This window comes from Anabas testudineus, chromosome 16 (genome assembly GCF_900324465.2).
Source record: "Anabas testudineus chromosome 16, fAnaTes1.2, whole genome shotgun sequence".
NCBI lineage: Eukaryota > Metazoa > Chordata > Actinopteri > Anabantiformes > Anabantidae > Anabas > Anabas testudineus.
This window is the reverse complement of record NC_046625.1, coordinates 14,654,191-14,679,438: the sequence shown is the minus strand read 5'-3', so window position 1 is coordinate 14,679,438 and position 25,248 is coordinate 14,654,191. Positions and strand designations below refer to the sequence as shown.

The 25,248-nt window shown below is 38.7% G+C and overlaps 1 protein-coding gene across 1 annotated transcript in view; it reads right to left on the bottom strand.

Annotated features, from left to right (window-relative positions):
* The window catches only part of col14a1a (collagen, type XIV, alpha 1a), a 102,181-nt gene that overhangs the window by 56,100 nt on the left and 20,833 nt on the right, over nt 1-25,248 (bottom strand). Inside the window, exons 6-22 of the mRNA XM_026371267.1 lie at nt 17,395-17,550; nt 17,091-17,210; nt 16,697-16,861; nt 16,422-16,586; nt 15,645-15,796; nt 14,654-14,783; nt 13,756-13,901; nt 13,498-13,627; nt 13,234-13,373; nt 12,574-12,700; nt 10,871-11,010; nt 8,928-9,060; nt 8,434-8,469; nt 7,114-7,256; nt 4,684-4,816; nt 3,525-3,647; nt 1,973-2,122 (exon numbers count right to left, since the gene is read on the bottom strand). Coding sequence (XP_026227052.1) covers nt 1,973-2,122; nt 3,525-3,647; nt 4,684-4,816; nt 7,114-7,256; nt 8,434-8,469; nt 8,928-9,060; nt 10,871-11,010; nt 12,574-12,700; nt 13,234-13,373; nt 13,498-13,627; nt 13,756-13,901; nt 14,654-14,783; nt 15,645-15,796; nt 16,422-16,586; nt 16,697-16,861; nt 17,091-17,210; nt 17,395-17,550 — 2,289 coding nt within the window. The remainder of the gene's footprint in view (nt 1-1,972; nt 2,123-3,524; nt 3,648-4,683; nt 4,817-7,113; nt 7,257-8,433; nt 8,470-8,927; nt 9,061-10,870; nt 11,011-12,573; nt 12,701-13,233; nt 13,374-13,497; nt 13,628-13,755; nt 13,902-14,653; nt 14,784-15,644; nt 15,797-16,421; nt 16,587-16,696; nt 16,862-17,090; nt 17,211-17,394; nt 17,551-25,248) is intronic.

Here is a 25,248-nt window from a genome sequence, read left to right as displayed (position 1 = left end):
CTGGGTGTGACTTCCTAATCTCCATGCCCTTAGTTTCTACAACACTGTTTCTCTCCTGGCTCTGCCTGCTTCTCATCACGGTATTTTTTCACAGTGGGGAATTGCAGTCAAACCCATATTTTTAGTCTTTAAAAAACAGGTTAGTTTCCTTTTTTGACATAGCGATAACTCTGCAAAATTTCTTGAGACTGTATCGACTGAACAGCCTTCAGTGGCTCTGTGGAAAACAAATTGTTACTGTAAACCTGAAGTGCTATAGAGCCTAAATACAAACTACATAAAACTTCATTTGAGGGAAAAGGTTTCATTTCATTCAATGGTCCTCATGGTACCAATAATTACCATTTATGCTACATACTAGTATGTGTAATTTATTGATGAAAACATGCCAGTTGGCTCCCATGGTTAGGCTGCAATGAATGCAGTGCACTCTGGGAAATAAGTTACTGTATCTCCCTTATTAGAATGAAAAATGACTGAACAGATCCCCTTAATAAATCAGAGTTTCTCCACAGCACAGTACAAATATGGACCATAAATTCAACTATGCCGTGCGCAATATGGGGAAATCTGATACATCTGAAAATTTACACTGTGAATCGCTTGAATCTGAGAGAAAATACATGTTCTGCTCAATATGTAGTGATGAGTCATTTGTTTAAGCCTGTAAAATCTGAGTAAGATCTGTAAAGTCAAAGTACAGAGGCTCACTCTACTGTAAGACGAAAAGACATGTACAGAAGTTATTAAAAATAATCTATCATCAACCAAAAAGCATCTTTTTACTTTAATTAAATTGTCGATATGGGTGAGGAAAAAAAAAAGTCAGGAATTCACAGTCTACGTGCAAATCGAACAGTTGATATATCTACATGTCAGTTCCTCATATTTAACTTTCTGAGCTTTACAGAGACGGCGAAATTGTCACTCATCTTATAGCGGGATAATTAAACACATGAAAGATGGCACATCACTGCAGAACAAATGAATGAAAAATGTGTGAGACAAAGGCATTCCCCTTTGATTGTTGGTTATGGATAAATCTCAACCTACATTTAGTCGTTAGCAACATTTTGTTTCTCCACAGTTAAACACAATAACTGTGTGCTGTGTACAAACAAGTGCATGATAAATTCATGAGCTATTGAAATTAGAATATGTTTGTTTTCTTCCTACTGGTTGCTCTATTCCATTTACTGTGTCCCTTCTGGCCAATCAGACACTAAGTCCTAACAACAATAGCAGATTCTGATGATACAGCAAATTTCTGAGAAGCACACACAGCGACTCACAAACAGAAAGTTAACATAAATGTTTGGTGATAGTGGAACGGCACTATTTTATAAGCCTGTCTGAGTGGGTTCTCTCTTTCTATCATTATGTCAGTGTCTCTCTTCCTCTTACTCCCTTCCTGTGTCTTTGATTAAGATGAAAAAGGTGTTCAAGCTTGCATTAGGTCTTGCTGAAACTACTGATACCAAATCTATATGCAAAAAGGATTCTTCTCGCTGGGTGACTAGGAAATATTAATATCCTTCTGTCTATCTGTCTGTTTGCTAAAGTCTCAATGGAAATTAAAGTGCATGGTACCATCAGGCGCTTATTATGCATGTTGTACCTTTCCCACTTCCCTCAAACCAGTTTTGCTTTTCTGCCGGTGCCTCTGTCTCATCCATCCAATAATTACTTTGTCCTTTGTGACAATTATCCAATGTGACCCACATTATGGGTCATTTTGAAATTTGGTCATTTGGGAAATCAGGTTACCCCTGGTGAAAGCTCAATTTAACATTTTTACTATCATATATTTTTAGCATTATTATTAACATTTTGACTGGGCAAACGAGCAGTGGGACAGCCTTTTCTGTTTATAGTCATGTTATCATACAAACCTTTATTTGTGCAATCAGATATTAATAACAACTACTAGGTAAGTGTGAGTGGTGTGTAGGTGTATGATAGGAATGCTTACATGTCTTGGCATTCACAAGCAGTGGTTCACTTTGTCCTGCTGGGTACAAGGCTGTCACTTGAACACTGTACTCTGTCCCACTTAGGAGATTCAGAAGGAGCAAAGAGTTCACATCTTCACCCACTGTTGTCTCCAAAACTGCTCCTGGAACTGTGAACAATCAAGGAAATCAAAGAATGATTACAGTTACAGTATTTAGACAGTATTAAATCACTTTAATTCAATTTAGATTTCAAACTTGTAGAGTTCGGGTTAACAACTTATCAACCTCAGTTAGTCCTCATCATAAAAGCTTTTGTTTCCCCGTGTAGGTAAAGTTGAAAGTGAAAAATATACTGTTGGAAAACATAGTACTTGTTTTATCTGACTAGCAATATGCTTTATATAGTCAACTAGTAAAGATGCTGGAGGTATAAAGCCATTTTGATTGGAGCTGCAGATAGTATCAGTGTTTACATGTCAGTGGTAATCTAGCAGGTGGAGCAAGCCAGCTGCTGATGATCGTCCGAGTTGTTAAACCATCAAAATGAATGGTCTTCATGCTAGAAATACGAAGCTGCTCTGGTCAGCTTCTATACAATAGAACACTGAGTGGTAAATGTCCCATCATTACCAATATGTTTTATAGACTTACTGTAAAGAGAAACAAAACCAACACACACTTACACAGAACAATAACGGAGTAATTAACTTTACAACACAGGGGCCACTGAAGCACAGTTTAATAGGAAACACACTGCATGTACAGTATTTCTGTGTGTCTGACTGTGTGTGTGTTCATGGAGGTGAGTGTGCATTTACTTGCTTCATTAAGTGGAATTATGCTTAAGTTAAATATACTGTAGCTGTATATCTGGGTGTGGGTGTGAATATGCACACATGCAGGCAGCTCTCTTGCCTCCAGTATTCTCACAGTGAAAACAGCAGCCTGCTGAAATTTATATCCCTTGACCCTGACTTACTTCCTACAACAAGATTAATGCAGCCTGTCTGCATGAAGCTGGATTCTTAGAGACAGAGTGATTGTGTTTAGATAACAAAAACCAGACATGGGAACTATAACAACTGGAACCTCATCTTGAATGGATGAACCTACAGTATTAACACAGGAGGGGCAACAGCTTTTGAAGGTTTTTTAAGACTATAAATAATTTAAGAAGCTAAAACTAAGAAGTCACTATCAGGAAAGCCCAAAACACCCTGAGAGCAATTTGCTCTTTGAGCTACCGTGTTCCTGTCACAGGTTTGTCACTGGTGGGTCCTCCCAAAACATCGGATTAGTAGTTTTAAACAAGACAGCAACGCACACACAAGTCTGATGCTACTTAATGTGTACTTGTGTTAGATGGAAAAACAACAAAGCATCACACAAAAAAAAAAAACACCACAAAATAAAGAGCGATAGAGAGAGACAGAAATGTCACAATCTCATTTTACAGGTCATCCCTAAGGGCATATTTTTGGGATTACTGTTTGATTATCCAAATGATGTTAGTGTTAATGATTAGCACTAGGTTTCTCTCTCTGAGTGTGTGTGTTTGTGTATGTGTACCATTAATGGGCTGGTAGACAACCCTGAAACCCAGTGTCGGAGACTGAGGTGGATCCCAGGTGACCCTGAAGCGGTTGTACCACTCCTCTGACACGCGGAGGTTTCCGGGAGGAGAGAGGGGCACTGTCACAACAGAAGACAAAACCAAACTGAGTAAAAGTGCTTCTCATAACTTCACTTTAGACAAAAGGAATAAGCCTTGCAAAACTTTGAAAGCTTTGATAGTTGTCATTAGTTTCGGTTGTATATGATTTAAAGCTGGATTTAAAAAAAATGATTTAAATGAGAATAGAGTGACAATCTGAGCACGCAGTCAATGGTGCTTGACAGTACTGAGATTCACTGACTAGCTTTAATATGATTTATAGCTTTTGGTTATCATTGCTGGTGACAGCATAAGAAAACCAAGAAACAGCTATCTGCATATAGTTTGCTGACATATTTGTTTCAACTATCTGTGAATTATAAATGATGCTAACAGTGTAAAGATTGAGTTTGTTTGGTTCTTTTTTCAAGCATTGCCAGGAGTGGCTGACTGTGCGGTATTATAGGATTGTAAATTCTTACAGGGCCTGATTTAGGTAAGAAGACCACTTTCTTCCCTAGAACATATAAAACTATAAAACAAAGTGTGCCTTGGCTCTGATATATCATCATGAGGCTTTCAAGGTGAGAGGAGATTTTTATTTGCTATATGGCGAGCTATAGCTGCCTAAAAAGATGACATATTCCATCTGACATTTCAATTTTCAGTATGAGGAGACAATTACAACTGTTCATGAGAAGAAATCAGGAGAATTGAATACGAGAATCAATCAGAGCCGAGCAAAATAATTTAATCATCTCATTAATGAAAGGCGCTGCTGTAATTATGAACAGCCTTCGTTAAGACAATTAGGAATGCATCAGTATTTATCATTGCTTTCATTTACATTCTCCTTCAGGAACATAAATGAACATGAAGTTAATGCAATGCAAATGAACATTCTGCTTGCTGCAATACAATTCATTTCCATTTGCTTTCAGTTTTGTCAGATGTGTTCTCCTAAACTGAGCGCTGCATCTCTGTGTAATGAAAACTGAGAAACCCAGAGACGACCCTGGTGGTTAATAATTCAGAGGATAGTGTGTGTGTGTGCATGAGGTTTGTAAGACTTACGTGTGATTCCCAGGGCAGAGACACTGATGCCGTCCTCTCCGTCCGTGTACACCGGCGTGACTGTCACTTTGTACTGGCTGTCTGGTTGTAAAGGCTGAAGCACTGCTCTCCTTTGCCCACCAGGAACTAACATCTACACATGCACACAAATACACTCAGGGCACATTTGAAGGAGTGAAAGAGTACAGGGAGTGTTGAAGCAATGATGAGTTCTGCTCACTTGAGACTAACCCACACATAGGCAAAAGACAAGTGGCATACAAATCAGAACACACACAAGCCCATACATCCACATCAGGACACACGCACCATATCTCAGACCATGCACAGAATCTATTGCTCTTCTCTGCTGGCTTACAGGGACATTCGGAGGGAAAGACTGAGGCCAGACCTAATGTGGAGAAACAGTAAGTGCCTGCAAAATGCTATGTATACCTTGCGGTGTTTGAAGCACAACTGTTCAGGAATTCTGCTCACCTCGGTTTAGTCAATAAATTCAGAATCACCGGCAGAAAAGAGCTGAGAAAAACCTATTACTGTGAGGTTTTCATTTATAACTGTTGAAGTTTGTTCTTTCTTTACTTCTTTGTTTAAGTTCTAAAAGTATTCCTACATAAAAACAAGGTACTTTTGTTGTCCCGCCATATAGATATAATAATTATTTATTACACTGGCTCTGAGAAAACATACTTGATGTTTAACAATAGAATAAGCAGCGCCACCTAAGCTTCACTTACTCACCTGTTCTTAGGTTTGCTCACTATAAAGACGTTTTTACAACATTGGCTTGAATGTTGTAAATGTTGCTAAAAGTTCCCCAACGTCTGGAACAGAAGATTCTTTTGACAACTAACTACTGATATTAGTAATTCAATTATTCCCAGTCTGTTCACTGGGAGGAGCTGTCCACTCGGACTGAGGTGCTGAAACCCCTGCAAGCATCAAAGCAGGAAAACGTACACACGCACAAAAAAGTTTAAATGCACAAACACGTACTCGTTATCCATCTCTCTGTGAGTCACATCCAAATATTCAGAAAGAGGAGCAACCTGAAGCAACCCTTATCTATCAGCTGACCGACAGGTTTAAGCCTTTCGCCCATCCTGGTTTCTGGCCATTGTTTCTTTTACCACCACTCTTTGTTTCTTTTGCTCTTTTCTCTGCTGCCCTCCATCTCTACACCCAGTGAGGTAAATGGCTGCTGAAAAGATAATGGAATGTCTTCTGGCTTGGCCCGGCCGCTCCATCTTCTACGGCTCTGACACCACATTGGAAAATTAAAACCGGTGGGGGTGGGGGCGAAAGAGGTGAGGTGGCAAAAGTGGAGACGAGAGCAAGAGAGAAGAGAAAAAAAAAAACAGAGATCGAGGGACAGATGGGAAGTAAGGGAGCAGCAGTGTGTTTGTGCGCATCTATGATCAGGGTCAGTACATGGCACTGAGCTCAAGGGCTCTTACCACAGAGAGAGGGATCAGGAGGGGGAGGCAGAGAGGGCTGGGACAAAAAGTGTAATCAGTTTTCTGATTGGAGCAGATGACCTGACACTGACCGCTGCAGTCCAGTCGGCTGGAGGTGTGAAATAACAACAGTCTTCCTCTCAACACAACTGTAGTGTTGCCCGTTTCACATAATCAGTGCACAGTGTTCACCTGAGGACAAGTTTGAGTGTGTGTGTGTGTGCACATGCACAGTATGTGTTTGCATGCCACAATGCCTAAAGTGGCAGGAAACAGTAAGAAGGAAGATGCACACTTCCTCTCAAAAGTTTGGGATCACTTGCAAATTTCTTTCAAAAAAACATTTTCATGCAATTTACAATTTTATCCATTTCACAAACAGGGAGTTTGAGGACAAAGACGCCTCACAGGTCCTCAACTGGCAGCTGCACTAAATAGTACACGGCAAACACCAGTGTCAGCATCAACAGCGAAGAGGAGCCTTGAGGATGCTGGACTTTATGGCAAAAATGCCAAGAAAAAGCTGAAGAACATATGTGAGATGCAGAACAAATGAAAAGATGCTAGAACAGTGCCTAATACCTTTAGTCAAGCGTGGCGGAGGCAACATGATGGTCTGGGGCTGCTTTGGATGTGGTAAAATAGGAAATTTGTACAGAGATATCAAAATTAACAGCTAGAAAGCTGGAGATCCGCCAGGCTGTAATTGCTGCAAAAGTTTTTTTTTTGTTTTGTTTTTATTTTTTGAACACATTCATTTCCATCAAAATTCTTATTTCTAAATATCTTAAGAGATCCAAAACCTTTGAGCGGTGATGTACATTTTAGAGACAGGACGTACGTAACACAGATCTAGACACAGCACAAGAAAAATAATTAAACTCAGAACCACTGCAGCAAATGCTTTTGAAAATCTGTACTTAATTATGTTTAATCTGTAAATGATTTTGCTTTGAAAGTCACAGTCACTCACATACTGCTCTTTGTGGTCTCCCCTGAGGCCAGCATAGGAGACCCTGTAGCTCTCCACGTGGGGGTCTTCCATCTCCCATGATGCCTCTAAGCTCTGGGTGGTCTCGTCGCTCAGCTGAAGGTTTCTCACAGCCTGACGTGCCACTGTCACACATCACAGACAACAGTTACTGTGCTGAGTTATTGTAGAATGTATTTATTAAAAAAATTGACACAAACTCTTGGCAGGGGCTGCGTTTCCTTCACGCTTCTAATGTGGATTTGAAAAATATCAGATGCCAAAATGCCAGTATGCTAAAGCAAAACAGCTCCGATCAAAGATCTAGCATGCTGTCAGCGGTAAAGTGCTGGATGATGAAAAAATCAAGTGAAATGTGGCTCTTGTGGAGCATACTGTATTTTTCTTATGATCTTTATTCAGGGTTTAAGAGAAGTGTTTTGTAGCTTTATCAGATTAAACATTGGCTTGAAACCAAAGATACTGTAACACGTTTAAAGTCTCTGCAGCCTCGATTTTTACAAACAGAAGCAACTGGCTGTCTTTTAGTCTGCAACTTCAACTTGAGGGTGCTTGGAGTTTTAAACAAAGCAGATGTACCATCTCTAGATAGGAAGCAAGAACGTAAGGAAAGGAACTGTAGTGCTTTTTAGGTTTTCAGAGCCTTGAGTGGAGAAACTGCTTGGACTCGATTAGCTGTCGCCTGTTCCTCTTACAAACACAATCCAGATGGCCTCTGGGTCACCTCTGAGATAATGGAGTTTGAACTACAGTGTGAGGGAGAAGGCAACTTGGTAAACATAGTTTCCAAATCTTTCCCTACACACTCCATCCTCCAGTAGGTTTTTGCAGTGTTTCAGCTCTAGACTCATCTGCTTTAGTCAAAACAGACAGAGTGGAGCTTTTGTACATTTTTTTTTTAGTAATTCCTGTTTTACTATTTGAAACAAGATGAACAACAAAGCACAACTTGTCCAAACTGTGGATACTCACTGGTACCACAAGCTCGCACTGGCAGTTAGTGGAGCTCTTTCACATTTCAGTGGTAGTAGACTTTTCGAGACAGATGCTTTGACTTGAAATGTTGTAAAATTCGTCATGTTGGATACTTCTTTAAAAACAAATACCACTTGAACTGTGTCACTAGACACATGCAGCTGTACTGTACCACTTAAAGTAACACTCTTAAGATTGCCACCTTACTCACAACAATCTATTTCACACAATTAGAGTATAAAGTGACACAAAGTGACGTCCAACTGGCCATTCTTATCATTATACATGTAAAATAGTCCTTGTGTGAAGCAGTTTGGATGGTTTTACCTGTGGTTGTGGTAGCAATCGTTGTTGTCTTGGCCACTGGGGAATTGCAGAGAGCACAAATCAGATAATTGGATATAAAGTCTCCTGAACAACTCTCTGTATCAATAAATAAGATAATTAGACAGAAATACATAAAAAATAATTGTGTGGAAAAATAGATTTTCTAAACTGGGGCAAACAAATCAATGCAAACCGGCTTGTACAAAACAACACTTTGGATTCACGAATTTAAATTATATTATCGTAAAAACCAAATGTGATTGAACTCGTCTGTTATTCTCAGCAGACGCTGGCACTTCGTTTAAGAGGGTTAGTTAGGTTCCCTTTTCTTTCTTTTCCCCTGTGCTTGTCCCCTTTTCTTACCACTTCAAGGTTTTAGACTCCAACTTTTATCAGGTTTTATATATTGATAAATTGAAATAGCAAATAACACAACTGGCTGAATTAGTAACACAACACCTTTTCATTCTTTCAGTTAAACAATCTCCACTTACATGTGGTCTCTATAACAGAGACTGTGTCACTCTCTGATTCATCGTTGAATATGGCAGTCAACAGCACTTCATACTCAGTAGATGGAGTCAGACCAGTCAGGGTGTATCTGTTATCGCTTCCACTCAAGACCACCTATAAAAGACAAACACATAGTATATGTGTATATGAGTATTGGAGAAACAACATTATATAAGAGGGAAGGTTGTTGATTGGTTTTTATAACTTGATCATTTCATCCAGTTTTAAACAAAGCTTTGACTAACAACAAAGTAAAATCAATATAAAACCAGGCCAAACTTTATATGCAATTCCCCTTTTTAATTAAATATTGCCACACTGCATTTCACAAAGTGAAGAAACATTTTAAGTAACATTTGTCTGTTCTCTACTTTCATTTGTTTGAAAAAAGGCTGTTACCATCAAGATGTGTCAAATATGTGAGCATTATTTATGCTCTGAGAGCAGTGTATTGTTCTTTAGTAAAGAAAGCAGCTGAAACATTGAAATTTCAATTATTTAAACAACATGAAATTGTGGTGCATGTCTTTATTAGTGTTTTAATACAATCATAAATTGTAAAAAATACTTTTAACAAGTGCAAAGCACTTAAATGTATTTCATGTATATATACAATGTATATACAGCAATTTATATATAGACATTCAGTACAGCATACCTCATTCAGAAAAGTGTGGTTTTCTATGAATTTCATAGGGCAGTGAGTTGGATTAACTGCTCCTACAGGAGTCCAAAAAATAATAATAATTTGTACAACACAGAAACGAAGCAGACCCAAGGTAAACACAAAGAGGTCATCAAAAGTACAGCTTCCGTGGAGAGCAACTCTGAAACTGAAATTTACTGATGATGTCTCAATAACTAGATTATGTGCAGGAATTTGTTTCTTTACAGAGCCCTTCGAGACACAGTTATGTACAAATTTTACCAGTGGGGCTCACAGTTTTTGTTTTCTGCAGCGAGTGCATCTTAAGCCATTTATTCCCTCCTTTTTCTAAGATGCATTTCCATATTTATAGTAATGTTTTCTTGCATTGCCCTCGCTGGTTTTTGCCTGACAAAGGAGTCAATCACTTATTTTTTTGATAAAAAGCACAAAAAGATTCCTTTTCAAAAGGTAAAGTAAAATAAGTGAGTCCAAACAAAACAGCATGATGCACAACGTTTCCTCTCGTCATCTAGATTATCATAAAGTTTTAATCTTTCCCTGTTTCTGTTGGCATTAGGTTTAATCGGTTTTATGTTTGTGTACATGTGCAGAGCATGCAGGTGAGATGCAGAGAAAAGCTGTATGTATCCCTTTTTCTATGCTGGTGGTATTACCATCCCACCTCTCCAACTCCCCAGAGTGTTATTTTCAGCTCTGATAACTCTCAGCAAAACCCACAAACACACACACGTAAGCGCACACGCTTTCACAAACCTAAAGGCTCTATCGCTGCCTCCCAGCTGTCTCTAAAACCCCAGATCATGGTAATAAAACAGCTAAGCCATTAATTTCTGGATTTATTCAGCCTTTATTTATACTCAGCCATACCAAGGGGTTTACCAACTACCAGTGTGGTTTAGTTTATTCAGTGGTGTATTCAGTACAGGGTCCTCTTTATCGTGACACATTGAGTGCAATCACTTGTTTCTGTGCGAAGAGAGACAATAAATGGATGTCTGGCTAAATGTTGAATTCAGAATTCTTGCATGTTCAAGTTAGACATTTTATTAGTGTAATATCTGACTACTTAAGGATGAGAAAAATGTGTTTCTGGCAACCTCTGTTTTTTGTCAAAGGATTTTCTTATCTCTCTAGTGTCATCAACACAATCAGGAAGATCCACGATGGAGGTGTAACCCTTTCCGTTCATACTGTTGGATTTTTCAACTTGTTTTGTATAAAAACATTTATAAATTGGATTTTACAGGTACTGACCTCCTTTGTGTTGCCACCTGTGAAGGGTGCCCAGGAGAGTCTGTAGAGGATGATGTCACTGGCTGAATGATCCCAGCTGACCTCGAAGCTGTCTGTGCTGACATCACTGGAGTGCAGATTCAGAGGACCAGGAACTGGAGCTGAGAGACAAAGAGAGACATTTCATTTTTAGCATTTCACTTTTTACTAACATTTTTTGGCCCTTAAATGTTTACATACTTTCGAGTTTTATTGGGTTTCTGATAAGGCTGTAAGTTTATAGAGATAACTACACTGTGTTTTCCTCCCACTAAGCAACACAGACAACTGACTAAGGCAGTGTGATAAACACTGCAAACGCAGTACATAATGCAACTTTTATGGAAATGTAATGTTATTGAAATATTTACTGCTGCGCCACAACCACACTTCTTCTGTCTTAAATACTAAATACTAATCCAAACTTCTGTTTGAACAAAATATCTACAGCTACAAAAAAGTACTGTAATGTCTGCTCTATTTGCACCAAGTTAAGGGTCAGAGTGTATTCAAGTTCAGTCCTTCACAAACATTACAGCTGGGCCTTCCCCAATGTTCAATAGTTCTTCAGTTTCATGACTGAGTCTCTTAAGCTCTCCCAACAATGAGTGCTGTGAGGGAACCTCTGTTGCATGTTCTACCCCCTCTTTCTCTCTCTTCCCATGTTTCCTGTCTGTCTCTCTGTAACTCACTGTTAATCAATCCTAAAAGAAAAAACAACAACAACAAGAGCAATCTTTCTAAAAGTCAAACAAGGCAAAACTGCAAAACTCAATCTTACAATCACCAAAAAGCAGAAAACAAAACCCACACATTTTTATTATTATTAGAAGTAAAAATAGGCCAATACACAAAAAACAAAATAATAAATTATACAATTTAAATTTAATATCTAAAAAATAAATATGTGAAAAAATGTTTTCTGCTACACTACTATTAAACTGTCATAATTCATTGTATTGTAATATTTTTACATTTTATATTTTAGCTGTAACGTACAGATTTTTAGTCCCTACTACTCGAGAACCTGAAAAGTGCTAACACATTTGTGCTAGTTCATGAAGTTTCCTTTTGCAAACCTGGGCCATTGAACAAAGTTTGCCAGGAGATAAATAAAAATCAAAATGGTCTATTAGAGAGAAGTTTAATAACGTAGCTGCTTGCCAGAAATACATTTCTTTAAGCTGACTCAGCATTGAAGCCCAAATGCTCGTACCTTAAAGGGATATTCCTACAAATCAATATCTGTTAGCGTGACAGAATAGTCAGGGACAGTGAAATGACCTTTTAATGTGACTGGTCTTTTATGCCGAGGTGTAAATGAGATGGGCAAAAAGCCAAAATAGCAGAAGGACCAGCAGGGGTAATAAAAGTCAGCAGTGTTTGGCTCAAAGAGAGAAATCCTAATGATGCTAATATAACTGTTTTCAGGAACTTGAGACAAAATTGTCCTCAGCAGAGACGGGGATCGAGAAATCGAAAAACCCCAATGCAGACAACAACCTCAACAATTAATAAAAATGTACTTGATAATCACCATTGTTTACAACTTTGGTCATCTACATTACCCCATTTATGTTCACACTGAGGCACAACTAACTAACTAACTAACTAACTAACTAACTAAGCCTCTAGCTACTCTGATAAATCCTCAGCAATCCTGTTACTAGAAGACTGTTTCTTACTGGTAGTAAATCCATCAGTGAGTGGCTCCGATTGTCCCTCGTTGTACAGGGCAGAGATTGCTACTGAGTACTCCATCAGGGACGACAGCTCACTGAGGTCATAAGAGCTCACTGGACCCACCTCCACCTGCAGAATATACACAGACACAGGATTTTATTTACAGGCAAGTTAAAAAGGCGACAAAGTCCTTTAAAAAAAGGCTTTTGTAGAGATTTCCTCTGGTTCGTGTGCCGAAACAAATAAAAGTTAAAAACACATAACTTGTTCTACATTTCCAAAAGTTTAGCCTTTGTGAACAAACTGGACACAGGCACTAATTTCTATGTGCAAAGGCCAAGGTTTTATCTGACCTGTGCTTATGAACATGTATATTCACCTACAGACATCCTTTCTGTGTAATTGCAATATCTATATTTTGAAAGATGATTTATATTGGTACTCAATAATCATTGTTGTCTGACCTTTTCATACTCAAACAATGCAACTGCAATTATCCTCCTCTTTGTTCCCTTTGGTCTTTTGTCTCTATTGCCTAGTCTAATCTCGTCTCATTTAGACATATACTCTTAGATACAAATGCTCTAATTCTATTCACAGCATAAAGAAAAAGAACATCACATTCAACTAAGGCAATGCGGGAGGGTCCTGGGTCCACACACCTCCTCGCTGACTAGTCCGTCTGTCTTGACCCACACGATGCGGTAGCCTCTAACTCCTACGGGTGCAGGCTCCCAGCTGATGTGGGCCGAGTTGTGAGTGATGTCAGAGAACTGGAGGTTGCTTGGAGGACTCAATGGTACTGAAGGGAGAGAGATAGAAGGATAAAAGGGCTTAATGCTCAGCTGTCCTGTTCTCCCAGTTTATATAAACTGATATATAGTTTATATATCAAAATTAAATGAGTGTGCATGTGCATTAATTACATGTAGTTTCCTGGGTTGTTATAGGGTCACTGGACTCCTCTCCAAAAGTGGCATAAACAGTGACAGTGTATCCAGTGTGAGGGATCAACCCATGCAGCTCCAGCTCTGTAACTCTGTCCGACACTTTGATCTGTTGACAAAGATGCACAAAAGCACACAGTTTAACACAAAAGTTTGGATTTTCATTTGCATTTATTTTTTTTCTTATATAATATTAGCATCTTTATTTCTGGTCTATCTTTTTTCTTCCTTTCCTACCTCCTTCTCGTCCAGGGCTCCATCATCTGTAAGTGGTGCATAAAGCAGCATATAGCCAGAGACGCCATCTACACTGTCCCATTTTGCCTTCATGGTGTTGTGAGTCATATCAAACAGCTGGAGGCCAGTCACTGTGGGAAGGGCAACTGCACACACGGCCACACACAAACACACAGCATAGTTCAGTCTGTCTATAATCATTCAAATAAATCTTTTAAATAAAGTCTTTTTAGTTAATGATGTAAATAATCTTCAAAGTCTGTAGACTCTCAGAGACCCACAGTTGCTGCAACATCTATTTGTACTTGTCTAGTAGTACTATTCATACAAAAAACTTTGTATTGATTTGACTCTTCCCTCTATCAGGACACAAACCACGCCAAGGAAAATGCCATCAAAGGAATAAAATGTCAATTTTGCAAGTGCAAAAAGAAAAAATTCTAATAACAAGTCATTTTATTATAGTTGTTATTGAACAGAAATGCATTACAGCATTGATTACAATTGACATTTTAAGTAATGAAATTAATTAGCTTTTTACTGTGCTGTATCAAACTATTTCAATATATTTTGAGATACATATTTTTATATTATTTAAGCATCAATGCCTAAATATCCCAATCCAAATTGTTATAGTGTCACTTGAAATAGATTTGCCAACATTTAAACTTTTGTGGAAATATAGAAAATCTTGTCCTGTCTTCATGGATGATTTTTCTTTTTTTTTTTTTATCTCCTCTATTATGAGAGCATCATTTTCAATATGTCTGGCTTCCATGGCTGTTAAACTTTTAAGCCATTGTTATTAGCTTGTGATGTCGGATGTTGCGTGAGGTATTGGTGTGAGGTGTAGTAAATTCATTTCTGCGTGTATGTTCGTGTGTGAGAATAAACTTACGGGTTGTTTCTGATCCTCTCAGAGCTTCACTCGCCTCGTTTGTATACACAGCAAACACAGCAAGCTGGTACTCGGTTAGAGAGTTAAGATGCTCTAACACCACCGAAGTCTCGCTGCCGTCCACTACAGCCTGGGGTGCAGGAGGGTGAGGAAGAAGGGGTGTGAAAGATGGATGCAAAGGGCAGAAAAGAAAGATGGGATCCGGAAATAGATGGGAGAAGAGAAAGGGAAGGGGCACGGGGACAATGAATGGCAAGAAAAATGGAAAATTGGGCAATAAATGAGGAAAGATGAAAATGACAAATGGAAGAGAAAAAAAGAGAAGAAGCCGGGCCAGAAAAGAGAGATCGAAAGAGAATGGGAGAGGAAGGGAAACGATCGATTTATTGAATGGGATAAGGTGCAAATTTCTAAAGTTAAAGGACATTTATTTCATTCCAAACCAAATGGATGACAGTTGCGATACAGATTAGATTTGGGCTGAGCCAGCTGGAAAGCTCTGTGGCTTCAGAACATCTGGTGCCTGTAAACCCGGCTAAGAAAAATATTTCATAGTGTCTGTCGTCAAATGTTCTGGAAAACTCAAGCAGGTGCTTGGATCAGATCAGAGTGTCATTTCTAGTGAGCCCTCATTACCTGCGTGGGGCGTCTGGGCAGTTGTGAATGAAGGGATGAGAGCGAGAGGTATGAATGGATGATACCACCAGCATCATATGGAAAAACTGGAATCGAACTATTCACCTGGCAGAAGATCCCAGATGACTCCCAGTGGTGCAATAAATATAGTGGAAGAACAGAATGTGGCCCAGCATAAACCCGCCTCTCTGGGCTCCTGCATAGCATCTCAGTATTCAGTATTTTTAGACCTCAGTATTTTTAGGTCTTGCTTCTAATCATATGCATGTACATGTAGTGACTAATGTGTTTGTTGGTGACCTCCTCTGCTCCCGCTGATTAGACGTGTTAAGACAGTGCAGTAAACAGCATTTACCTCCTGTGGCAGTCCTCCCTGAGCAGGATAGTAAACTACTCTGTATTTCTCTACATTTCCAGGGGCAGGACTCCATGAGACACGAAAGCTATGGGCCGTGACTTCTGATGTCAATAAGTCAAGTGGCGATCCCATCAACTCTGGTATGTATTCTGAAGGAATAAAAAGGAAAAGGGAATAATAAGAAAACAGATTTCATCACATTACATAAAATGACTCCCGCTGGAGAATGCTGGTTAAGTAGAAAAACTCACATGCGCTGAGGATGAGAGTAAAAGAGATGGTGTTGAAATATAATTAGAACCTATTAGGCTGGATTTATGGTGTCTCTGCAAAGACATCGTAACTCTTGTTTTTCTCATCCTGCATGTTTATAACCACAGAGGGGGGGCTTTTTTGGAAGAAAGAGTGAGAAAGACAAGCAGGATGGAGAAAGAAGAGAATGTGTCCTAAAATTTGTTATAGCAGGATATCACCTTTTGTTTGGCTGCTGCTGCAAATGACGCCACCTTCCCTCTCAACACACTTTGGATTGAACACAGCCATCTTTGGCCAACTCTTTTCTAAATATACTGGGTTTGATTCACGCCAAACAAAAAAACCTTCTCGGTGACTATGGCTACCAGGCGTGTCGCTTCAGTGTAACTTTTTACTGTCCAGCCACTTACGTATGCTCAGATACATGGGATTGTTGACACTGCAGTACTGTTATTAGTCCACTTTGCATGTAAGTGCCTCATGTTTATCAGTGATACTACGTGTGCATCGTCTCCTTACTCTCCTTGATGTCTTTATCTTGTTGCTCCACTTGTTCACACACTGTCCTGGTTAGTCCCTCTACTATGGAGCTCATGATGCTGAAGTCGGCCACATTGTAGACATGACTGCTGTGCGGCTCTGATGCGATGGAGCGCAACTCATTCTCATCGGCATTCTTGACACCTGGGCATTGAAAAAATACAATTGTTGCGATCATGCTTTGTGATAATATTGCTGCTATGTTGGACAACCATTCAAATAAGTCGCAAAGTGACATTGGTGCTCATCCTTACCAATAGCAAACAGCTCAATTCCAGCATTACGCAGGCTCTCTGCCGGTGGGATGACGTCATCCTGGGACTTTCCGTCCGTGATTAGGATGCCAATCTTGGGTATGCCAACCCTTGAGCCAGATTCAGGCTTGAAGCAGTTCTCCAAGATATAACTCAATGCAAGGCCTAGATGGAGGCAGAGGAAGAGAGAGACGAAGAAATGAAGAAGACAAAAAAAAATCTGAAAACAAAAGGGAAGTTATGCACGGGGCACAAAAGGAAAAGTCTAGGGGGCAGCAGGAAAATGAAGGAGTTTGTGTGAAAGGTAAAGTCAAAGAAAGAGATATAGGTTTGGATCTACTTAGAAAACCAAATCAGTCTTTATGGCAAAAACAAGGTAGTATCAGTGCAGCACCTGTGAGAGTGTTTCCTCCTTTGTAGGGCAGGTTCTTAACAGCATCAATGACGGCATCTTTAGTGGAGAAAGAATTTAGATGCCACTCTATCCTGGGATCACCACTGTACTGAGCCAGACCTATAAACACACACACAGAACAGTTGCTCATGCTGCATCCCTGAAGTTCAAACCAGCTGACACAGAAAAAACAGAAACATTTGTTGACCTGCATCAAAGCAACTAAAACATTTACACAGATGTCAAATGACCATACTGGTCCCACAGTACACAACATCTGAAGAAGGACCTAGCAGGAACCTACCTATCCTTGTCTTATCAATGCCAACTTCAAAGGCATGGACCAGGTTTTCCAGAAACAATCGGACCAGCCGGAAGTTGATACGACCAATACTCCATGAGCCGTCCACCAAGATTACGATGTCTGCAATGGCCTCAGTGTGACACACAAACTGATCAACTGGAGAAGAAGAGAAGAGAGAACGGTGAGGTCAACAGATGAATAATGACATTTCTGTGGCGGTGAAACAAATTACTCTTTAAAGACAAGAGAAGAGTAGAAGAAAGATTTACATTGCAACAGATCACGACTGTTATGAATTCCAGCTGAGCATGGATAATGCTAATAAAAAGCTCGTGCTGGAAGGTTTAAGGTTGTCTTTATTAAACAAAACACATGCTGTAAATCAAACAGAACAGAAGCCTTGGTTAGCTGCCAAAGACAATGTCCTACACGCCTGTACAGTTTATCTAGTTCTAAAAACATGTACAATATATGATATACAGTATCTCGGGTGCTTTATTTGAACTCTGGGATGTGTTTTTTAAGAACAGACTCGTTGTTCATTTGACAGACAGTTTTAATGGGAAATCTAAACACAAAACCTCCCACATGGAAGTAATCGTGAGGCTAGATTGAAATCAGTAATCTGGAAACAATCAGAAATCTACACAGTCATGTCTCACCATACTTGTGAGGACACTCATTGACATAACACATGCCCTAGCCACTTACCCTAACTCCAGCCCTAACCCTTTTTTTATTAAGTTATTATGTATTTGAGGGCAATAGGACAATTTCCTTCTTAATCTGAATGTTAGTCAGAAATCTACATTAGCTTGGATGACTTCCAAGCTAGTGTGGATAACTTGGATGATTTAGTTCTTATGCTAAATATATATAATTAAAACATGCTTGTTACACACAAACATTTTTATATGTAGCATTTACAGTACCAACTGGGTTAATTTAATCATCTAAGGCCAATGTTATCTCAAGCGTGAAATTCAAAAATAAATAAATAAATAAATAAATACTGTCAACGATAACCCACGCAGGTATTTGTTTGGAAAAGTGATTTTCCCAGACAGTCTACCGACTGCTGTCTATGTCTGTCTGACAGTTTGAACCATCCATCTGCTACACGCGGCAGATGAAGGAGAGAAGAGAAGACAACAAGGTCAAGAGATAACTGATGACTTAAAAATTATGCTAATGCGTCACATGTAAAACTGAAGCACAGTACAATTCAGGTAATATTTCAAAAACCAAAGGAGATAATGAATATATCCTTCAGCATTCAGAGTAGATAATGGTCAGAAGTTTCTATTTCTGTATTTTTTGAATGCAGTGTGTTTTTTAACAATCTAGGAGGAGAGAGGAGAAAAGGCCAAGAAGTAAAAAGATGGTTCTCAGCATCTCCCTTCCTACAAAATGAAAACAAATGGCCTTAAAAGAAACTCTAAAGTGAAAGAATAAAAAGAGAGCGAACCAAAACTCAGAAAAAGCTTTTGTTAAAGCATCAGAAAGACACAGATCAATTAAGGAGCAAAAGTGAAAGACATTCAAAAGGTACAGTGTTTGTATCTATATTAACTATGTTGACACTGTGGGTACATAGAAATGGGGAGTTGGTTAAGGAAGAAAGATTCAGAGCAGGAGAATAGGGTACTGTGCAATGTGAAAATTCATCAGGGAGATGGTAAACAGAGGATTAGAGGGTCGGTAATTACAGCTAATTACAGCTCACTGGCCATTCCAAAGTCTATTGTTGGCAAGGTGGTGGGAACGTCCTTCAACTAGACACAACACTGATGTTTTACATCTGAACCAGCAATCAAGGTTGCCCCTCTCCTTTGACATTATCCCCGCTCACGTCTACAAACAGTTTAGTTGTATATGAGGGGTCATTTTTCCCAGAAGAAACTGTTTACTGCCATTTATTTCTACAGCGTTTAAGAAACAACTTCCATGATTGCCCAATGCAGATAATCTATCTCAGTAAACATGAAACGTTGACTCAAAGTCGAGTTTTACTGTTGTTTAATTGTGCACATGGGGTATTTCTCCTCAGTGCGTGCCTTCTGTATACTCAGGTTTCACCCAACAAAACAAGAAGAAATGTTGCATCAATCACCTTTTACTTTTTGTTGCGGGGTTTTGTTAACTAGGTAGTAGTTCATTTCAAGCAAGTACACTTAATGTAAGGTTTATGTAAAGTCATGGAGTACTAACAAATCTAATTACATTCAGATTACATGCTTTGCAAACTGTATTGTGGTGTGAGTGAGTGTGCACAATGCATTTCAGAAACAATATGACTTGCATCAGCTGGTATCTAATCCACACATGGACATGTCAAGATATTGTATATTCAGTGAAAAAAAAAACTCACACAAAATTAACTTTAAGAATGGAAATGAATAATTTCTCTGTCCATATTAAAAGCATAAAGTTGAAGTGATTCTTTTCAGTTACATTTTAAAAAAGCAGATTGTAGACTACATGTTGTTTACAGATGTCTACAGCCGACCACGTTAATTAAAAGAAAGCAGACTGCTTTGTAATCTCTTATTGTCAAGACCACACATACACACACACACACACACACACACACACAATCAAACATATTGATATACAGTAGTTCAGAAAGTAATATATGCACAATACACAAACACTTATCTAGTTGAGAAAACCTGTTCCAGCCCCTCCTGCCTCCTTCTCTTTGTCTCTCTTTTTGTTCTCACTAACGCTGCCTCTTCTGAGCCAGCCTTGATTTATTGCTGACCTCTATTTAGCCAGGGATCAGACAGAGTGTGCTGTCATTTCAATCTATCTCTAGTTAAGTTTCATTTCCCCCGCCACTATGATTGCGTGTCAGTGTCTGGAGTTAACATTGAGAATAGTGACAGGCATGCAGATATACAGGCGGTAGCCACATCAGTGAGAACATGTGCTTTGTTTTCTAAGCCAAAGCTTGATTTGAACCTGCTTTTAGAGAAGCTCTACACCTGCAAGAAAAGACTCATTTAAAAATAAACACTTACTCCTAAATATATGATATGTTGGATTTTGATACATTACTCTAGTCCACTAAGTATTGACAATAAATATGATGAAAATGGAAATAATATCACATAGAGGGGGAACTGCCTTCTTTATGGTCACCCTGGTGAGATGTTTTCTCACTGTGGTATTTTGGAATGAACAGTAATAAGATCTATCTCTCCTGCATGCTGTTTATCTTGAGTAACCTAATGTCTGAGCATAAGCAATTTTCTTTATGTTGTAGAGAAAATGTCCACTTTAAATCAATACAGACGCTTCCTTTCCGCCTCATTTGTTCATGTGTGGGTGTGCTGGATAAGTGAACTACCTAACTGAGATGAAAATGTGGCTTGTGAACCAACCACAATGAAGCCATAATGGAAAAAAAAACTACACTTGATAGTTTTCTATATCATAACTTAATATAAAACTGTTAAACCACAGAAAAGCAACATTTATTGTAACTGTTTATTAAACTCTACTACTACTATATTTTACTATATATATATTTATACTGTTTTCCTACTGTTGTTAAAATGTCTTCTGTGATAAAAAGGCACTGTTTAGAAGGTTTAAAACTTTTTTAGGCCACATACATTTTACCTAATTTCATGAACAGTACTGAGTAACAGCAGCTTAGTTAAGTGGCTGTGTTTAGTATCACAAAGCTCTCAGCTTTGCAAAGCTTTCCATACTCAAATAACAAAAACCATAAAGACTGATGCTACTGGTGAAGTGAGGCTGTTTCCCTTTGCTTCCCTTACATAAAAAGATAAGTCAATACTAATTGTTTCATTGAACTTAGATTAAATTTTGTTATCTCAACAACTGAAATCAATGCCATGACTAGACTTTACAAACTTTACTTTACTTAAATTACTATTTTAAGTACTAGCAACCATTTCAGTGTTACGGCAATGTGCCTGTCCATCAAGGTCAGCATCAGTTTCCATCTTCCTACAACAGTATGTGTCTTTCAAACCAAACACTGATTGTACGTGAGTTCAGGAACAAGATTTCCTTTGTTTTACCAGCTCGTTTATTTAATCAGTTCAGTCCTGCAGCAGACGGACCCACCTGCAGTTTACTCAGCAGCCTTCAGAGGACCTCAGCTAGGTTAAACAAGTTAAACTTAGCAGTGTGTATGTGTGTTTAAGTAGCGTGATCTAGTGACTTTTAAGGAGTAATCTGACAGCTGTTTTCACAACGGTTTGTATGGTTCCAACAGACACCTTTCTCTGATGATCTATAATCTACTGTTTTATTCCACTTCACTGAATACACAGCTGGGCTCACAGTATATATGCTATAAGCATGCTGAAAGCTGCTTGTGGCCTATAAACTTTCCTTCTCTCTACCTTTCTGCTTGTCTCTCCATCTCGAAGTGTCTCTGTTTGCCTTGCACTTTTCTTTCTGTTTGTCTTGCTCTAATCTCTGTTGGGTACACGCTCACACATCAACACACTTGCTGAACTGTGTGGAATTCTATTTCGAAAGCGGAGCCCCTCTTATCATATGTGGTTATTTTTTAGCTCCATGGACACATTGTAAGAACTTGATGGATGATGGGTGTGTCGCTATTTGATACAATACTGGCTTAATTATTAATTCTGCTGGAGGGGGAGTTTGTATTCTGTCCCGTTTCTGTCTCTTTACTCATCTGTTTCTGTTAGTTCATCTTAGCCAAGCACAGGCTATTTGTCTGACAGATGTATATGCTTATCAGCTCAAGGGAAAATAACTGTAAGCAATTCTGTGGCAAAAATTAAGCCAGGAAACAGTGTAAGGAGGATTTACAGCAGCTATTACAAAACACTAGAATTTGATTTGTCTGTGTTTTTTAACAGAATCCTCAAATGAAATTGTGGATGTGGTTATTATTACCAACACAAATGAGCATCGGTTGTCATTTCAAAATATAGTTCAAAGTGTGATGCCAACTGGATCAGAAGAGGTGGAAGAAGGGTGAAAAAAGTGAGAGTGTATGGAAAGAGAGGAAAGGAGAAAAGAAACAGGTGACACACTGGTGAAGAAAGTTCAGGCAGTACACCAAAGTGGAGATAGAAAGAAAGCTTAAAGGGCATAAAGGGCATGAAGCTGGCATGAAGAAATACTGAGAGTGCGGATGAGGCAATGAGCAATAAATATGTCATATAAAACTGGAGGAAGGGCTTGAAAATGTGTTTTTTATTTCCATTTAACCTTTATTAACCTGGTAAACAGGAGATTAGAGGTTGGCAACCTCTTTTTGAGGGAAAACAGGAAAAGAGCTTAAAGCTTTACAAATAAAAAATTATGAGTGACTCAACGATAAGAAGAAGGCATAATGATGAGTTAATAAATACTTGTATTTCTAATCTGTCCGTGCAGGCTTAAATTCTGAATTCTTATTATTCTTAAAGAGTTTAAGTTTAAGAGTTACTATCACTGCAGGTCAATACAGTTGCACTGTGACAGGTCCAACATACAGTACATGTATGCAGACACTGTGCTGTTACATTAATGTAAGACAAGTTATATTTTTTCCACAGAACTAAATAACAACACTATGTCTAAAGCTAATCAGAAAGCCCTAACTTCAGTCTTGGTTTATTCAGAAGGTTTTTCGACATATTGCTTAAAAGAAAGTCATTCATCAAGCTGAACACCAAGATATTTATAACTAGTGGCAACGTTCATTTTCTTCCCTTGAGCTGTCTTGCTGTCAACAGTCCCTGGTAGTTTCCTTAAATTAGAACGTAACTTTAATTTGGTTTTGTCTGGATTCAGGTCAAGCATGAGTTGAATGAGTTGCAACTTTAATATTAAACCAGACTGCAGTTTATGAAGTGAGCAGGGGTGCACAGCTATATAAAACTAAACCACCAGCATAACAATGAGTATAAGGTCCATATGAATTAACACCTAAATTATTTATATGGAGAATAAAAATGGGCCAAGCACAGAACCTTGAAGCACTCCATTAACAACCGTAAGTCTGTTTGGACTGAGCCCATTATGAACACACTGAGCTCTAGTCCACAGATAATTAGAAAACCTATCTACGGCTTGGTCAGACAACCCTATATTAAGCAAAGTATGGTATCAAAAGCTTTACACAAATCAATAAATAAAACTGCAACAAAACAACTCCTTTCGCTGCTGCTTGTCCATGCCTACAATTAAATCATTTTCAACTCTTTAAGAATTTTAGCCTACACTGAAAGATTAAAAATCTAATTATTTAAAGAGGAAGCACTGCCACCTTTAAACAGGTGATATAAAAGCTGATTTTTAATCTCATTCGTTCTGAAGAATAAAATTGAAAACATAGGTATTTGGAAGGACAAGCAATTAGATCTGCAGCAAACTTTAAAAAATAAAGCTCTAAACTGTCTGTACCAGCCATTTTTTAAATCTAATTTCACTAAGGCTTAATAGTATTTGTAACCACAAAGTGAGAGGAGTAAGAAGCTATAGCCTGGGAAAATCAGGGGGGAAGTGGACGCTAATTATTCTAATTGACCTCTGCACTTAAGGGGTCCTTAAGTCTAATGACCAATATGCCATTAGCACATCCACACACACATATGCACTTGTTAATCGCTATCATTCAATTAGCTCAAGTCAGGCATGAACCCCTGCTCTTACCAGACAGACAAAGACAAAGACAGAAGCCTGGCAAGCATAACGACCACACACACGCGCACGTCCAAGAAGTGAGCGATGTCTGATTTGCTCCCAGGTTTCTGATCACACATCCAAAGTATGTGAGACTGATATTTCTTTTTCAACAGGAATAATTCAGTAGTTAGTGAGTGTAAAACACAAGTTGCAATGAAGAAAGAAGTCTTTAGTAAGACCAGACAAATACAGACAGTGTGTACTGTATGTTGTATGTAGGGGACAATTACCTCAGATCACTCACTTTTCATTTCAATTTGTTTTAATATTTAATTTATTTTATTGTACTGAACGGCGTCTTTTGTAGCTATAACATATGTATCTGTCTCCTTTTGCTTTCAAAAGGAACTGATGTAATGTTAAGAGAAGGTCAAAGGAAATCGTAACTCACCGTCTAGTTATCATGCTGCATGTATTAACTGAATTTGACTCCTTTCAGTTGTGGTTTTGGTTCAGTCAGTCTCTCCAACTATTTGTCAGCCTAGTGACATATCTGTCTGGCCACAAATGTGATATTTTGTGTAGCCACTGAGCATTACGATGACTGCATGGTAAAAGCTGGGAATTTAATCAGACACAGAGCAAAATGCACAAAGCGAGTGTATAACTGCTAATTCTGGAAACTAGGAAGGCAATAAATGAAGGAAGATCAAAAAGAGATTAAGAGATTTAGATTAAATGGATGTTAAAACTGGGAATTAACAAGGTGATAAATATAGAGAGATGAACACACACACAGATAGCTAGAGAGAGCCTCAGCTGAAATTAATGATAATGTTAGGAATTACTGCTGCATATAAAAACAGAAAACTTGCTTTGCGGGTGGGTATTTGTTACTCTGTGGAAGACTCTCTCCTTCCCTCTCTGTCACTACCAAAGTCATGAATGTCAACGGAATCTCATTGGCCTCCAGTTCAACTTTAACTACGTCTGTCCCTCGGGTTCAATCTGTGTGTGTCTGCCTGTGTGTGCGCTGCTTTCAAGCTTCAGTCGGGGAGTGAGAAAGGCAACACTCCACTCGCATCCTATTAGGTAATACGTATTGAAAGAGGCACCGTAGCATGGAGGAAAGGAGAGGCTTTCGCCCTTTAATGCTCAATGATTTCCGCTTGTGTGTGCATGCTTTTAGCTGGCTACTCTGGTTGCTTCGTATACGATAGTGAAAAC